General features: G+C 45.9%; 1 protein-coding gene across 18 annotated transcripts in view; it reads left to right on the forward strand.

The window, feature by feature from the left end:
- The window catches only part of TACC2 (transforming acidic coiled-coil containing protein 2), a 258017-nt gene that overhangs the window by 9637 nt on the left and 230417 nt on the right, over window positions 1–17963 (forward strand). For 14 of the 18 annotated variants that reach the window (XR_010147040.1, XM_054660560.2, XM_054660568.2 and 11 more), the window contains exon 2: window positions 17813–17890. The exons of 2 other annotated variants lie outside the window; for them this stretch is intronic. Coding sequence is in view for 15 of the 16 variants with exons in the window: in XM_054660560.2 (XP_054516535.2) it covers window positions 17858–17890 (33 nt within the window). In the remaining variant the exon portion in view is untranslated. Of the gene's footprint in view, window positions 1–15668; window positions 15759–17812; window positions 17891–17963 lie in introns of those variants that run through there. 2 more of the 18 variants (XM_054660561.2, XM_054660566.2) reach the window with 1 other exon arrangement.

The following is a 17963-nucleotide window of genomic DNA, read 5'->3' on the forward strand; positions in this document are numbered from 1 at the left end:
CTAAAAATACAAAAATTAGTCAGGTGTGGTGGTGGGCACCTGTAGTCCCAGATACTCAGGAGGCTGAGACAGGAGAATTGCTTGAATCTGGGAGGTGGAGGTTGCAGTGAGACAAAATCGTGCTACTTCACTCTAGCCTGGGCGACAGAGCGAGACTCTGTCTCAAAAAAAAAAAAAAAAAAATTACACTCGTTCCTGAGGTCGAAAGATTTGCAACTTCCCCAATTATTCCTGTAAATAAAATCACTATAGTACAACCTAAGGTTAGCCTTTTAAGATGTTTTCAGAGTTTGGCATTTCTGATTACCAGATGATTCCACCTAGACCAGCGACTCCTCTGTGGCCCCACACCCCATCCCCCAGAATTGGACTCAGCACAGGAGGACCTTTTTTCCACATTCCTATGATTGCATCCCCAACCAATCAGCAGCACCCATTCCCGAGCTCCCTGTCCTCCAAACTATCTTTGGAAAACCCTAGACTCTGAATTTTGGGGGAGGCCAATTTAAGTAGTAATAAAACTGGCTCTACATGTATTAAACTCTTTCTCTATTGCAATTCCCCCTCTTGATAAATAGGCTGTATCTAGGTAGCAGGCAGGAAGAACATGTTGGGCACTTACAATTATTATTATTTTGTATTTTGTAATTTAAATTTGTATTTTTGTATTTCCCCTTTTATCTAAGAGTTGTTTTAGTTTTAGATGTATATTTACCTATTTTTTAATCCTCATCCTCAGTGCTTTTACTAGTTATCCCAGTTATCACTTGGTTGGATGAAAGTTTTCCCAGTTATCACTTGGTTGGATGAAATACATCATCTAGTAGATTCCTCAAGACTGAATCTCATGGGTGTAGAATTCAGTAAGTTACTGTATTTCATTTTATTTTTTTTTGAGACAGAGTCTCACTTTGTCGCCCAGGCTGGAGTGCAATGGTGCAATCCGGGCTCACTGCAACCTCTGCCTCCCGGGTTCAAGTGATTCTCCTGCCTCAGCCTCCTGAGTAACTGGGATTACAGGCATCCACCACCATGCCCCACTAAGTTTTTTGTATTTTTAATAGAGACGGGGTGTCACCAGTTTACCCAGGCTGGTCTTGAACTCCTGACCTCAGGTGATCCACCCACCTCGGCCTCCCAAAGTGCTGGGATTACAGGTGTGAGCCACCACGCCTGGCTTTTTTTTTTTTTTTTTTTTTTTTTTTTTGAGACAGAGTCTTGCTCTGTCGCCCAGGCTGGATGGAGTGCAGTGGCGTGATCTCGGCTCACTGCAAGCTCCATCTCCTGGGTTCACGCCATTCTCCCACCTCAGCCTCCCGAGTAGCTGGGACTACAGGCACTCGCCACCATGCCCGGCTGATTTTTTGTATTTTTAGTAGAGATGGGGTTTCACCGTGTTAGCCAGAATGGTCTCCATCTCCTGACCTTGTGATCCACCCACCTCGGCCTCCCAAAGTGCTGGGATTACAGGCATGAGCCACTGTGCCTGGCCTTTTTTTTTTTTTTTTTTTTTTGAGATGGAGTCTCACTTTGTTGCCCAGGCTGGAGTGCAATAGCACGACCTTGGCTTACTGCCACCTCCACTCCCCGGGTTCAAGCAATTCTCCTGCCTCAGCCTCCGGAGTAGCTGGGACTCTAGTCGTGCACCACCATGCCCAGCTAATTTTTTGTACTTTTAGTAGAGATGGTGTTTTGCCATGTTGGCCAGGCTGGTCTCGAACTCTGGACCTCAGGTGATCTGCCCGCCTCAGCCTCCCAAAGTGTTGGGATTATAGGTGTAAGCTACCACACCTGGCCTACTGTATGTTGAAAATTGTTTTTCTCTATCCTTGATGCATGAAGAACAGCTTGGCTGGATATAAAATCTTTGGTTCGCACTTTCATTCATGAGTTGTTTTTTTTTTTCTTTTTTAATGCTGTTTCATTGTTATCTTGCTTTGTTTATTGATTTTTAAAAAATAGGATGCTGGCCAGGCACGGTGGCTCAAGCCTATAATCCCAGCACTTTGGGAGGCCGAGGTGGGTGGATCACAAGGTCAGGAGATTGAGACCATCCTAGCTAACATGGTGAAACCCCGTCTCTACTAAAAATACAAAAAAATTGGCCAGGCGTGGTGGCTTACGCCTGTAGTCCCAGCTACACAGGAGGCTGAGGCAGGAGAACGGTGTGAACCTGGGAAGCAGAGCTTGCAGTGAGTCGAGATTGCGCCACTGCACTTCAGCCTGGGCTACAGAGTGAGACTCCATCTCAAAAAATAAATAAATAAATAAATAAATAAATAAATAAATAAAAAATAGGATGCCATTCTAATCCTTTTGGTTTTGTAAGTTATTAGATCTTCTTGTCTGGAGGGCTTTTATCTTTTGTCTTTGAAATCTAATAGTTTTACTGGGACATGTCTTGGGATTGATTGTTTTGGGTTAATTTTCCTAGGTATTTAGTGAGTCCTTCCAGCACGTAGATTCAGGTATTTTCCTGTTTCTAGAAATTTTTCTTGAATCAAACATTTTAAATTTTAGCTCTGTTCCACTGTTTTGTTTTTATTTCAGGCACTCCAACAATAGAACAATAATTCCTTCTTTGCCTGTCTCCTATTTTCTTACTTTCTCTCTGATCCTTTTTATTTATTTCTTTATGCCATTTCTTATCCTCTTCATTGCTTTCCTGATTTTTTTTTTTTTTTTTTTGAGATGGAATTTTGCCCTTGTTGCCCAGGCTGGAGTGCAATGGCGTGATCTTGGCTCACCGCAACCTCTGCCTCCTGGGTTCCAGTGATTCTCCTGCCTCAGCCTTCTGATTAGCTGGGATTATACGCATGCGCCACCATGTCCAGCTAATTTTTGTATTTTTAGTAGAGACAGGGTTTCTCCATGTTGGTCAGGCTGGTCTCAAACTCCCGACCTTAGGTGATCCGCCAACCTCGGCCTCCCAAAGTTCTGGGATTACAGGTGTGAGCCACTGTGCCCAGCCACTTTCCTGATTTTTTTAATGTTCTTTATTAAATTTTAATTTACATCTATTATCCCTTGGGTGCCTTATGATTTATTTATTTCTGAGATAATTTTGTCTTTTTCTTATATTTTTTTCTGGAGTTCAATTGACAATCTTTTTATTCCTCCTTGCTTTTTGTCCATTTCTATTTGCCTGTTTGAATTTCTGATTCAAGGTATTTTATATATGCTCAAATGCAGACTTGAGAATATTTTATTCTGTTTGGAGTGCTGAGTTAGAATTTTGTTCCTCTTCATAGCTGGTCTCAGGGTGTAAGGAAGATTTTCCTCAAGTAATATGTGTAAAATATTATCTCCTTTTTCTGTTTTGTTTTTCAAAAGCTCTATGTGGATTTGTTGACCTTCTTCTTGTCCGTTTTTATGGCACTGAGGTGTTTTATGGGATTCCTAGTTTAACAGTCGCCTGGTCTGTCTGTACACAGGCCATGTTTGTTAGGGTGAAGTTCAAGAACGTTTCTGAGTCCTTTTATTTTGTGATGCTCTTTTCGTTTTCATAGAACTCTAACTCTTCTTTTTTTTCTTTCTTTTCCCCATTTAACACTGCTGTGGTTTGAATGTTTATCTTTTCCAAAACTCTCGTTGAAATTCAATCCCCAATGTGGCAGCATTGAAAGGTGGGGCCTTTAATAGGAGGAAGATGAATTAATCCACTCATGAATTAATAGATTAATGGGTCATGATGGGAGTGGGTTAGTTATCAACAGAGTGGGCCTGTTATGAAAGCCAATTTGGCGTACTCTAGCCTCTTGCCATGTGATGCCTCTGACCACCTCAGGACTCTGCAGAAGAGTCCTCCCACCAGCAAGAAAGCCCTCACCGCGTGTGCCTCCTTAACCTTGGATTTCCCAGCCTCCAGAACTGTAAGAAGTACATTTCTTTGTATTACAAATTACCCAGTCTATAGTATTCTGTTATAGGAACAGAAGATGGACCAAGATAAACACCCAGTTGCCATTGGGTATTCCTATTATCATTTCTGCCTTTTTTTCCCCCTAGAAGCCATGCGTTTTGAAGGCTGTCCTTTGAATTCTGTCTATCCCTTTGTTATTATTATTATTATTATTATTATTATTATTATTATTATTATTTTGAGACAGAATTTTGCTCTTGTTGCCAAGGCTGGAGTGCAGTGGTGCGATCTTGGCTCACTGCAACCTCTCGCCTCCCGGGTTCAAGTGATTCTCCTGCCTCAGCCTCCCGAGTAGCCAGGATTACAGGCATGTGCCACCACGCCTGGCTAATTTTGTAGTTTCAGTAGAGACAGGGTTTCTCCATGTTGGTCAGGCTGGTCTTGAACTCCCGACCTCAGGTGATCCGCCCACCTTGGCCTCCCAAAGTGCTGGGATTACAGGCACGAGCCACTGCGCCCAGCACTATTATTATTTTTTAACCTTTATTATTTTTGAGATGGAGTCTCACTCTGTCACCCAGGCTGGAGTGCAGTGGCACAGTCTCTACTTACTGCAGCCTCTGCCTCCCGGGTTCATGTGATTCTCCTGCCTCAGCCTCCCAAGTAGCTGGGATTACAGGCGCCAGCCACCACACCCGGCTAATTTTTGTATTTTTAGTAGAGATGGGGTTTTGCCATGTTGGCCAGGCTGGTCTCAAACTCCTGACGTCAAGTGATCCACTCACCTTGGCCTCCCAAAGTGCTGGGATAACAGGCATGAGCCACCGTGCCCGGCCATACCTATCCCTTTAAATTCCATGTGCTTTGAAATTCCTTTGTAATAGTCCCTGCTGTGACCTGCTCAGACATTTTTTAAAGAATTTTCTATGTTTGGGTATACTTAATCATCTGACAATAATTCTAGACCAATGTAGGCCCCTTTCACTAGCTGCCCTCTGTATTGTCCCAACTGTTTCTAGGGAACTGGGTCTACCTTTGTTCTCTACAAACACTTGTGGTAGGGTGAGGGCAGGTGCATGAGAAAAATCCAGGATTTTCTGACTTTCCTCTTTTTATTTACAGTTTTGAAAAGTGATTACACTTCTCTGTTTTATTTTCTGTCTTCAAGTTATAGAAAGTCTACCTTTTGTGTACATTTATTTTTCCTTTCTCATTGTTTTATATCACTTTGGGAGGAAGTATTGGGAGACAGGTAACTGGAGGCCTCTATTATTTTCAGTTACAACAAAAGCTAACTTAAAAACAAACAAATATGAAATTAGCTGGGTGTGGTGGTGCATGCCTGTAATCTCAGCTACTCGGGAGGCTGAGGCAGGAGAATCGCTCAAATCTGGGAGGCAGAGGTTGCAGTGAGCAGAGATTGTGCCACTGCATTCCAGCCTGGGTGACAGAGAGAGACTCCCTCTCAACAAAAGCCCACAAAAAACAAATCTGATTAAGGTGTTCTTCTGTTCTTGCTCTTGCTGGGGAGAAGCATAAACTGGCCAAATGGTACTTAACAAAGTCTTATTAATTAAGGACATTTAAAAATTATATAATGGTTGTTATTGGCCAGGCACGGTGGCTCACACCTTTAATCCCAGCACTTTGGGAGGCCGAGGCAGGCGGATCACAAGGTCAGGAGAGTGAGACCATCCTGGCCAACTTGATGAAACCCCATCTCTACTGAAAATACAAAAATTAGCTGGGCATGGGGGTGCGCGCCTGTAGTCCCAGCTACTCAGGAGGCTGAGGTAGGAGAATGGCTTGAACCCAGGAGGTGGAGGTTGCAGTGAGCCAAGATTGCACCACTGCACTCCAGCCCGGCGACAGAGTGAGACTCTGTTTTCAATAAGGTTGCCTGGGAAACAGAGGTTTTAAAAAGCTATTTTTAATTTAAATAATAAAGTAGCCTGATGTTAGCGAAAACTCTCTCTGAGGTCAGATGATTGCATTTGCAAAGTCCTATGATGTCACATGGAAGGCAAATATCTGCAGTTTCTTAGTTCTGCTCTGACATGTGTGTCATCAGGAATAATCTCTTTGGCTCTGGTGTAGTTGGCACCGACACTATCCCTTTCTCAAAATCTCTCCCATGTTGTTTGTGCTGGAACAGCCTCCCCACCCCTTCATTCTGTCATCCCTCTCCCTTGCCTTAACCCACACTTCTTCATGATGTTGATACTGTATTTGATATCCAAAAATGACAGCATAGTTTAGCTTTGGGGTTCAAACTGATGTCTGAGTTTTTGTGGGTTACAGCAGCTTGTTTTAATAAGAATATGGTTTTTGCTAATCTTGTCTGCAGAGAGGGATGGTATGGAAATTGCGAGTAAGGGGAACCTTATATTTTAATGTGTCATCAAGCATCTGGTTTAGCAGGGGAAAAAGAGGCCCTTTACTGCAAATCATGTTTCCATTTTGCAATTCCAGAATGGAATGCTCAGAGCCTCATCCCCAGAGAGGTTGACACACTCTAGCATCTTGATGACACTGGGTCTGGCATAGACCAAGACAACACTGGTGGCCGCCACTCAGGGGACCATGCCAGTAAATGGTCATTTCAACAGTGGAGAGGGATTGGACGCATCCCTCAGTCTTCCCTCGTGTGGCATCCTTTGGGATACAATGCTTAGATCTTCATGACTGCCAGCCACAATTGGGTGCAGGCTGGTGTGAAGGAAAGGAAAGTGAGAGCCTCTGGGGAAATCTTATCAGTTAGCTTTTGCAACATCACAAACCACCCCAACACTTAGTGGTTTAAGACAAGAATTTATTTATTTAGCTTTTGATCATGTGGGTTGGCAACTTGGGATGGACTTAGCAGTCCTTCTGGGTGGTTCTCTTGGTCTCAGCTGAGATCCCTCATGTGTCGGTGTTCAGCTGTGGGCTGGCTTGCTACCAGCTACCACTCACCAGCCATGAAAACAAGGGAATATGCTGACTCTGTAGTCTCTGAGCAAGGCAAATTTAGGTTGGCTCTTGGGTAAAGACCTGTGGCCCAATCTAAGACGATGGTCCAACTAGATTAGCCCCATTAGTCCTTGGGCCTCACCACTGACCATTACCCAGTTGGGTCAGGGAGCAGACAGAGGGCTAGGTAGACAGGGATGCAGGGTCAGGTAGACAGTGACACAGGGCCAGGTGGAGAGGGACATAGTGTGGCTGGGGAAGTGGGAAGGGTGCAGCCAAACTGGGGAGAAAGGAGACAGCTCTGCAGCCCTGCACTGCTCTTATGTTTTTTGTTTGTTTGTTTGTTTTTGTTTTTTGTTTTAAGACAGAGTCTCGCTCTGTTGCCAGGCTGGAGTGCAGTGGCGGGCTCTCGGCTCACTGCAACCTCCACCTCCCGGGTTCAAGCGATTCTCCTGCCTTAGCCTCCCGAGTAGCTGGGACTACAGGTGCACGCCACCACGCCCAGCTAATTTTTGTATTTTCAGTAGAGACAGGGTTTCACCATGGTGACCAGGATGGTCTTGATCTCTTCACCTCGTGATCTGCCCACCTCGGCCTCCCAAACTGCTGGGATTACAGGTATGAGCTGCCATGCCTGGCCATAGTCCCTCTCAATTCTAATAGCCTGTGATAGAGCTTGACACTTGGATGGCAGGAAATCTAGGCTGCAATTAGGTGATAATTTGTTGTTGGTGGTGGTGGTGATGGGAATCTGAAACAACATCTTATTAACGTTGGAACCAATGAATGGAGTGAACTCACTTTACTATTCCTTTAATTGAACAAATATTTATTGGATTCCAGTGCAAAGAGTCCTGAACCAGGAGAAAGAAGACCTAGGTTTGGATCTCAGCTCTGCCAGCATATCAGTCAGAGTTGATGAAAACCTTCCAGTTTTTTGTTTTTGTTTGCTGGTTTGTTTTTGTTTTGAGATGGAGTCTCACTTTGTCACCTAGGCTGGAGTGCAGTAGCAAGATCTTGGCTCCCTGCAACCTCCACCTCCCAGGTTCAAATGATTCTCCCGCTTCCGCCTCCTGAGTAGCTGGAACTACAGGCACCCACCACCATGCCTGGCTATTTTTTGTATTTTTAGTAAAGATGGGGTTTCACCCTGGCCGGGCACGGTAGCTCATGCCTGTAATCCCAGCACTTTGGGAGGCCAAGGCAGGTGGATCATGAGGTCAGGAGATTGAGACAATCCTGGCAAATATGGTGAAACCCCATCTCTACTAAAAATACAAAAATTAGCTGGGTGTGGTGGCACATGCCTGTAATCCCAGCTACTCGGGAGGCTGAGGCTGGAGAATCGCTTGAACCCAGGAGGCGGGGGTTGCAGTGAGCCGAGATCACGCCACTGCGCTCCAGCCTGGTGCCAGAGCAAGACTCCGTCTCAAAAAAAAAAAAAAAAAAAAAAAAGACAGGGTTTCGCCATGTTGGCCAGGCTGATCTCGAACTCTTGACCTCAGGTGATCAGCCTGCCTTGGCCTCCCAAAGTGCTAGGATTACAAGCATGAGCCACCGCTCCAAGCCAAACCTCCCAGTTATTTTAATAGAATTCAATATATGAAGAATTGTTATCTATGTAAGTAGAAAGGCAAAAAGCAAACTCTCAGGTGTAATGGAAGGTAGCAACTTCGGAAAGCAGCTACCACCCTTAAGCCTGGGGGAGCAAAGAGTAGAAGTTGAAATTATTAAAATTTGGAAGATTAGAGGAGGAGCCCCACAGAAGTGAACCTCAGAGCTCCATGGAGGGGGCTCCAGGTGGCTGGAGCTGGCATCTTTGAGGGAGCACCATGTGGCTGGCACTGCAGGAATCAGTAAAACTGCAAACTCAGTTCTTTCACTGCTGAGGGAGGGAACTGCTACTGCCTGGGTGAAGCAGTGGGCCACGGTGCTGCTCACAGAAACAAGAAACAGACCGGAAGGAGTGTGTTCCCTGTCCTTCTTCCTCCTCTGGCCTCTGGCCCCTCCTGGCAGAGTTTCTTGAAGAGCAGTTGGCAAAGCAGAAATGGGGCTTGCAGAGTCCCCCAACATCTGAATGTGGGGGATTTGGAGATGACAAGCAATAACTAATAACCGGCCCAGCCTCTCACGAGCAGAGGGCTGGATATGTCAGTCCTGTGTCTGATCACTGGGTCATGAGAGCAGGGAATCTCTAAGGTTTTCCCAGCCCTGATGTTCTACAAGATTGGAATTTTCTACATCAAAATTTCTAGGTGGCCTCCGAGGTGGAGGAAAGGAAGAAAACAGGAGGCTAAGGGGAGGGTGTGAAGGAAGAGTCATCATTTCACTCAAACCCCACAGAGCAGCCAGGTGCTTGGTGCTGTGAAGGTCTCCTGCCAGAGCAGAAGGCAAGCAACCTCTCTAACAAATCTCTTTCCTGGGCTACGGCTGTTTGTTTGTATTAAAACGGGAACATGATAACAGAGCTATTAGTAGCTCCATGCTCAGCTGTGCAAGGTAGGGAGTTAGAGCACTGAATTCAGTCACCGGAGAAAGAAGCTGAGGTCTCCTGATGGCCCTAGGATGAGGGCTGGGCTATCTTTGAATAGCAATGGGCTTAGGTCGCTGGGTTTGTCAAGCAGCCACGGGAGCTGCTGGGTCAGGTGAACCTGAGCTCCCCCTCGATGAGCAAACACAACTTGGACCATGTCCTCCACTGACGCAGAACCCGACTGCCTGAGCCCTCTGTGGCTGGGGAGCAATGCCATGGCAGAAAACGCGGTTCTGATCTGAGCTTGCTGGTCTGGTCTGGAGAAGCAATTCAGAGCCTGTAGGGCCCTGGTGGAGATGAGAGGAGGCAAGCCTGTGTGAAGCCAGTTCTGGTTCCAGCCTTGGAACTGGAAGACTGTGGGATGTTGGGTAAATCATTTCCAACCTCTAGGCCTCAGCTTCCTCATCTGTAAAAAGAGGCTTTGGAGAGGGCGGTCTTCAAGTTTCTTCCAGCACTAACAATCTAAATCATTCTATGTAGGAGAAAAATCAGAATTTATTAAACTTATAAAACAGATACATTTCTATCATGCTGCAAAAAAAAGATAATTTTTTCAATAGAGAATAAAAACTCTAATAGAAAACATGATGCGATTGTCTAACATATCAACAAATCCCAGTAGATCATTACTAGGCTGTACTAACAGAGAAGTATGGGGTAAAGACTTTCGGCAAGCTGCAAAACCTCTCTAAGCCTTCATCTTACCACTGATGAAATGAGACCTGTGTGATTTTTTTTTTTTTTTAGTTTTGCTCCAGGCTGGAGTGCAATGGCGCGATCTTGGCTCACTGCAACCTCCGCCTAGCGGGTTCAAGCGATTCTCCTGCCTCAGCCTCCAGAGTAGCTGGGATTACAGGCACCTGCCACCACGCCCAGCTAATTTTTTGTATTTTTAGTAGAGATGGCGTTTCACTATGTTGGCCAGGCAGGTCTTGAACTCCTGACCTCAGGCGATCCACCTGCCTCAGCCTCCTAAAGGGCTGGGATTACAGGCGTGAGCCACCGTACCCGGCCAAGACCTGTGTGATCTGGTCTCCGATTCCTTAGCTCCCTGCCCCTCTCCACCCCATGCTCAGTGTATAAAATGGGGCATCAGCCTGGCCTAGACCTCACAGTCCTACCAATGTCTTCCACCTGCTCTGCCCACTGTGGCTTCTGCAGTCTTGCTGCTGTGTTGGTTCTCATGCTTCCATTTCCCCTTCTCTTGCAGACCTGCCCATAGGGCCCAAGTCCCCAGTTATGCTCTTGGTCATCTTGGCCATGGTTCTGCCTACCCATTTCTGCTAGGCTGCCTCAGCCACAGTGATTAGTCACCTGGCCCAAACCTGTACCTTCCACTCTCCTCCCTGATCAAGGAGAGGGATCACATGAGCTGGTACCTTCCAAACCAGCTTTAGTTGCCAACAACTAGAAAACCATGCTGTTATAAAACTAAATAAACAAGAGATAAAGACGGAAGTTATCTTTGAATTCTTTGCAAAAATCTTCTCAAGGTGATAGTGTCATATTGTTCATTGAATGCAGGATCTCCATCCTTCCTCCTGCTCTCTGGTGGACTTTGGCCAAACCACTTATGTGCACTTATGGGCTTTGGCAGTTCATCTGCTGTTAAAAAAAAAAAGGACAAAACATATCTCATAGCTTTGCCCTAAGTATGAAAGAGGACATAAGCACCTAACAGAGCTTGGCACACTAAAAAAACAAAAACAAAAACTCAATGTTGGCCCAGCACGGTGGCTCATGCTTGTAATCCCAGCACTTTAGGAGGCCGAGGTGGGGAGATCACCTGAGGTCAGGAGGTCGAGACCAGCCTGCCCAACATGGTGAAACCCGGTCTCTACTAAAAATACAAAAATTAGCTGGGTGTGGTGGCATGCACCTGTAGTCTCAGCTACTCAGGAGGCTGAGGCAGGAGAATCACTTGAACGCAGGAAGCAGAGGTTGCACTGAGCCCAGATCGTGCCACTGCACTCCAGCCTGGGTGACAGAGTGAGACTCCATCTCAAACAAACAAATAAAGAAACAAAAAAACTCAATGTTTATGAAATGCATTAATAAGAAGTGAATTAGGCTGGGCACAGTGTTTCATGCCTGTAATCCTAGCACTTTGGGAGGCTGAGGTGGGCGGATCACCTGAAGTCAGGACTTTGAGACCAGCCTGGCCAACATGGTGAAAACCCATCTCTACTAAAAATACAAAAGTTAGTCAGGCATGGTGGTGCATGCCTGTAATCCCAGCTACTCAGGAGGCTGAGGCAGGAGAATCACTTGAACCCGGGAGGGAGAGGTTGCAGTGAGCCGAGATCGCTGGTGCAGAATTTAACCAAACCCACCCCTCCCAGCAAACATCCTTTCCTCTTCCTTCATCACAGCTTCTCTGTTCCAAGGCCATTCCCTCTGTGCCCTCAGTGTTTAAATGCTTTGCACTTTACATTCCAGGATCCCAAAATGTTAAAAAAAAAAAAAATTAGAAAAATCAGTGGGGGTATGGTGGCTCACACATGTAATCCTAGCACTTTGGGAAGCTGAGGCAGGTGGATTGCTTGAGCCCAGGAATCGGAGACCAGCCTGGGCAACATGGCGAAACCTCATCTCTACAAAAAAATACTAAGAGTAGCCAGGCATGGTGGTGCACACCTGTAGTCCCAGCTAGTTGGGAGGCTGAGGTGGGATGATCGCTTGAGCCCAGAAGATCAAGTCTGCAGTGAGCCATGATCACGCCACTGCACTCCAGCTTGGGTGACAGAGTGAGACCCTGTCTGAAAAAAAAAAAAAAAAGGAAAAAAAAAAAAAAAAAAGCCAGGCACAGTGGCTCATGCCTATAATCCCAGTACTTTTGAAGGCCGAGGCAGGTGGATCACAAGGTCAAGAGTTCGAGATCAGCCTGGCCAACATGGCGAAACCCCGTCTCTACTAAAACTAGGAAAATTAGCTGGGTGTGGTGGCACGTTCCTGTAGTCCCAGCTCCTCGGGAGGCTGAGGCAGAAGAATTGCTTGAACCCGGGAGATGGAGGTTGCAGTGAGCCGAGATTGCACCACTGTACTCCAGCCTGGACGACAGAATGAGACTCTGTCTCAAAAAAAAAAAACACCAAAAAAAAAAAGTCAGTCCCTGCACACCTGAGGCCTTTCTCACCTCTGTGGTCTGAAGCTCTAGTTAAGATTGGTTTAAACTGCCCCATTCTGAGCACTGTGGGGTGTCATTGCCTTCCCAAAGACATCTCTAAATGCCTCAGCTTTACATTTCCCCCAGCTTCTTCCGACTCCAAGTTTCTTCTTCTATAAGATGCTTAATTTGTGTCCCCACGAAATTCATATGTGGAAATCCTAACCCTAGTACCTTAGAATGTGATTGCCTTTGGAGATAAGACCTTTCAAGAGGTAATTAAGGTAAAATGAAGCCCCATGGGGGCGCCTAATCCAACATGACTGTTGTCCTTAGAAGAGATTAGGACATAGACGGGCAAAGAGGGAAGGCCATGTGAAGACATGGGGAGAAGACTGCCATCCGCAAGCCAAAAAGAGAAGACTCAGAAGACACCAACCCGGCCAACACCTTGATCTCGAACGTCCAGCCTCCAGGAAGATGAGACAATAACTGTTGCTGAAGCCACCGAATCTGTGGTGTTGTTACAGCAGCCGGAGTTGACCAGAGCAGCCTCTCCTCTCTGCTCAGAGCATTCACGCTCTCACAGAAGCCCCAATCACCCCAGGCATTTGTGTGGGCCGCGGAGTTGACAGTTTCTGGAGGGTGGTTTCTGGAAAGTGGTTTCTGGAGGGTGCTTTTTGGATTTTACATCACAGCAGCGCACACAGCTGAAGATGGAAGATTGCACATGCCCCGCCTGCGAAGTCCCCTGTGCCGCCGCCATTTTGGTGAGCCATCTTTTCTCCCTCCCTCACCGCCAGTCCTCAGGAGTAGCCCCTAGTTCTTCTCCTTCCTTTGCCAGGGCTTTCCCTGTGTTTTGCCGCCTGTTGAAGACTTGCCGCCATTCCCAATTGGCTCATTCAAGACATTTTGCCTAATAAGATTCTCCTTCTTAGAAAAATTCTTCTGTGGCCAGGCATGGTGGCTTATGCCTGTAATCCCAGCACTTTGGGAGGCTGAGGCAGGCAGATCGCTTGAGCCTAGGAGTTGGAGACCAACCTGGCCAACATGGTAAAACCCCGTCTCTGCTTAAAATACAAAAGTTAGTCTGGCGTGGTGGTGGGTGCCTGTAGTCCCAGCTACTGGGGAGGCTGAGGCAGGAGAATCGCTTGAACCCTAGAGGCAGAGGTTTCAGTGAGCCGAGATCGCGCCACTGCACTTCATCCAGCCTGAGTGACAGAGTGAAACTGTCTCAAAAAAAAAAAAAAAAAAAAAAAAGACAAAGAAAAGAAAAATTCTTCTGTGGTTTTTTGAAGGGGAAGAGGCAAACAGTCTTGTCTCTCATCCCTCCAAACATTTTTTTTTAACCTGGTAGTGGAATTATTATTATTTTTTTTAATGTAAAACTAGACCTCATTCGTTTTATTTATTTATTTCTTCTAAAAAAAAAAAAAAAAACAGGATACATGTGCAGAACGTGCAGGTTTGTTACATAGGTATATGTGTGCCATGGTGGTTTGCTGCATCTATTGACCCATCCTCCAACTTCCCGCTTCTCACCCCCATCCCCCAGCAGGCCCTGGTGTATGTTGTTCCCCTCTCTGTGTCCATGTGTTCTCAATGTTCAACTGCCACTTATGAGTGAGAACATGCGGTGTTTGGTTTTCTGTTCCTGTGTTAGTTTGCTGAGGATGATGGCTTCCAGCTTCATCCATGTCCCTGCAAAAGACATGAACTCATTCTTTTTTAGGGCTGCAAATTCTTTTTTCAAACAATGTCTTACGCAGAAACCCCATATATGAAACATTTACACTTGTAAAACTTCGGGTGAAATTCACCTTACATAAAATTAAACATTTGAAAGTGAGCAATTCAGTGACATTTAGTATATCACAATGCTGTGAAACCACCACTTCTATTTAGTTCCAAAACATTTTCATCACCCTAAAAAAAAAAAAATCCCGTGCCCATTAAGCCGATACTTCCCCTTCCCCCAGCCCCTGACAACAACCAGTCTGGTTTCTGGCTCTATGAATTTGCTTAACTCTGGCTATTTCCTATCAATGGGATCGTAAAATCTATGACCTTTTGTGCCTGGCTTCTTTCACTTCGGGTGAGGCTTTTGGAGTTCCTCCTCGTTGTAGCATGTGTCAGTATTTCATTCCTTTTCATGTCTGAAGAATATTCCATTGTATGGAGAGACGGCATTTTGTTTATCCATTCGTCTGTTGAAACATACACACTTCTGCTCTGTTCCAACCAGAAGCGGGGCACTGAGCTCCCCTCCTCATCTAGCTTCCTCCACCACCTCCAAGGAGCTTCTAAGGGTCCTCTGAGCTTGGTGAGATGCCTGGTCTCCGGGAAGCCTTTGATGAAATAAATGCTCATTTGTTTCCATGGAGTGGTCCTACCTTGTGGCAGGGGTAAGGCGCTTCCATTTGCCTGAAAGGCTCTGCCCTACACAAAAATAGAAACTGGTTGCATGCATGCAAAGGATGGCTGAGTGGTAATAACTGGAGGAACTGCGGGCAGCCGGAGGCTGCGGGGCCGGAGGGTCTTTGGGTCGGTACTCTCTGCCCCACCGGAGGTCCACAGGGTCTCCTCCATCCAGGGTGGGCCGGCAAGTCTGCCTATCAGCGATCTGGGCAAGCCTGCTACTTTTTATGACCTCACTTGCCGAAACTCAAGCCACGCCTGGGTAAGTACATTCTGCACACTCCGTAAACAGGTGCCAGACTGCCGCGTCATCACATTTTTGCAAGTTTTTGTTTTTTCTTTTTGTATGTGTGTTTCCACATTATTTACGGCGGAATTTGCCCAGGTGCAAACAGGAAGCCCTGGGAGCAGTTGGCTTATTTTTAGAAAGAAAGGTTTGTTCCCGGCCCGACTGCATAAAGGGCAAGAGAGAAGTGAGAGGTTCCTGGCGCAAGGCTCCTTGCAAGGGACAGTTCTGAGCTGCTAGGTGCGGCCAATCAGATGGCAGGGGCCGCTTTAGTTTGGATAAGCCTTTTCTGAAAGGAGCCCTGCTGATGTAATAACGGGGAAAATCCCTGTGTGAAAGGCCCTGAAACTGACGGGCTGGGAAACGCTGATTCCCCGTGGGCAGGAACGCTTGTCTAATTGCGACGGCTCTGCACGGCTCCTGCCCAGGTATGAAGTGCAGCTGGCTTGCACCAGTGCGAGGGCGGAGACGCGCTGCTTGAGGTGTGTCAGGGCCTCTGCTTAGAACTCACGCAATTCTGAACGGAGGAGGAGAAAGTCCAGTTGCTGAAGGGCAGAATTTCCATGCGCCCGCAGCTTCCAAGTCCAGACCACCCCCGAATGTAAGTAGGAGGCAGAGATGTGTGCACCTTCGGTTCTGTCTTGGGAAAGCCGGAGAGGGTGGTGGTTGCAGAGTTCCCTAGAAGAGGATTCCAGACGCAGCCAGGCTTCCCTCGGCGGTTTTACAATTTACACCTCACCAGGAGTTTTGCCGGTCTCTTTAGTCTGTTTGTTTAAAAAGCTAGTTCAGATGCCTTGATTTTTAATAAGATTATTGTGTTTAATTTGGTTAATGATTGTCACAAATTAATATTACATTCAACCTTATGATTCAACCTGGAAGATACAAGGAAGTTAATAATTGATAAGGCAGTGATTCTTCTAACACTCAATATTTTCTAATGAGGGATCATCTTCCAAATGAACATAAAAAATAAATGAAAGTGATTAATTTTAAATGCATGCAGATTTTTACATTCTCTGAGCATGTGATTGTGTGTGTCTGTGTGTTTGTGACTACAGCAAAAGGCAAGAAAGGATTAAGGTATCATATCCTTTTGATTAAAGGGTTAGGAGTGAAATAATTGAATGCTGTGGTGACGTCACTCAGTTTTCTCAGTTTGGAGGCATTTTAATTGGGCCTGTTTGAACCGCTTCCATTTTATTTTCCAGTGATGGTTCAGTACGCGTAGTGCAGGGTGGCTACACAATCAATGTTGCTTAAATGAATAAGCAAGTCAATGGGTGAATTGTAAGCTCTCCGAGGAAACGCTATGATGAAAACCATATTTCCATGAAGAAATCTTCAATTAGAAGGCTGGAGTTTGAGGTTTATTTCCAACTTTTGGCCTCCCCAAACTGGGTCTTTGGCAAGCTCCTTACCTTTTCCAGCCTGAGTTCCCCCACTGGGTTAGACTGGTCATCTCTACGGCTCCCGCTCTAAAAGTCTATGATTCTTAAAGATTTTCTGTAATTTAGTTTTTCTAACTAGAAAAAAAGTGAAGGTAACACCTCTAGGCCTGAATATGTTACAGCGTCTTATGGAATTCAGTTGGATGAGGTCAGTAAATGTACTGGGCTTCTCTGTGAACTGTGTGGGAAGCACCCTAATTAAGATGACCATTAATAGGCCGGGTGCAGTGGTTCATGCCTGTAATCTCACACTTTGGGAGGCCAAGGTGGGTGGATTACGAGGTCAGGAGTTCAAGACCAGCCTGGCCAAGATGGTGAAACCCCGTCTCTACTAAAAATACAAAAATTAGCCAGGCATGGTGGTGGGCGTCTGTAATCCCAGCTACTCAGGAGGCTGAGGCAGAGAATTGCTTGAACCCAGGAGGTGGAAGTTGCAGTGAGTCGAGATCGTGCCACTGCACTCTAGCCTGGGCGACAGAGTGAGACTCCATCTCAAAAAAAAAAAAAGGGGAAAAAAAGAAAGATCATTAATAAACCATGTCACTAAGTGAGCTCATGAAATGATTCTAGTTGACCTGGCAGTATGCTGCCTTACATGATCTCGTCTGGTCCCAATCTCCCATTTTTCTTAGCAAGAAAGCCATTCTGCTTTGATAAAAAGTGTGTGCAGAAGTGAAACTGATTTGATGAAACCAGTGTTTAGAGTAAAAAAAATAAAAACCATATGTTGTTGGAGAGCAGTGGATTTCACGCCTCCTGATGTCTGACACCGAGCTCTGCCGTCACCAACAGTGGGAAACCAGCCACACTCTGAATTTCCAAACTGAACACAATTAGAAACAGAAAATAATCTGACAAGCAGCATTCCTCAGGCCCTTTGGCAAACGGACCCCTTTTGTCACTCCGTTTGTATATATACGTATATGTGTACGCTGGCACTAGCTCAGAGTCTCAGTAACAAACCCGTTTTTCAGAAGTGTCTGCCAACCCCGGGGTGGGGAATGAAAACACCAGCCCGTATTGGGAAAGAAACCTGGGTGGCAGATCACGAAAGAAAACCCTTCAAAAGTAATTTTCCATGATGTGACCGTAGAGATAAACATTTCCCATCATCTGGCTTTTGAGTTTGGGGAGATGAGCAGACAGAAAAAACCTCAGATCTTTTTTCATTTCACAGACGTTTATACCCTTTTGTTTCTTCCAGTCACCTCTGACAAAATTCTGGGGACGCTGGGAACACTGAGTCACCATGGGCAATGAGAACAGCACCTCGGACAACCAGGTGGGTGTCAGGAAGCTTCTCTCTCGAGCTACATGGTGCTCTTGGCAGACCTTGACTAGGTTCTTTTTACAGC

The sequence above is a fragment of the Pan troglodytes genome, chromosome 8 (genome assembly GCF_028858775.2).
Source record: "Pan troglodytes isolate AG18354 chromosome 8, NHGRI_mPanTro3-v2.0_pri, whole genome shotgun sequence".
NCBI lineage: Eukaryota > Metazoa > Chordata > Mammalia > Primates > Hominidae > Pan > Pan troglodytes.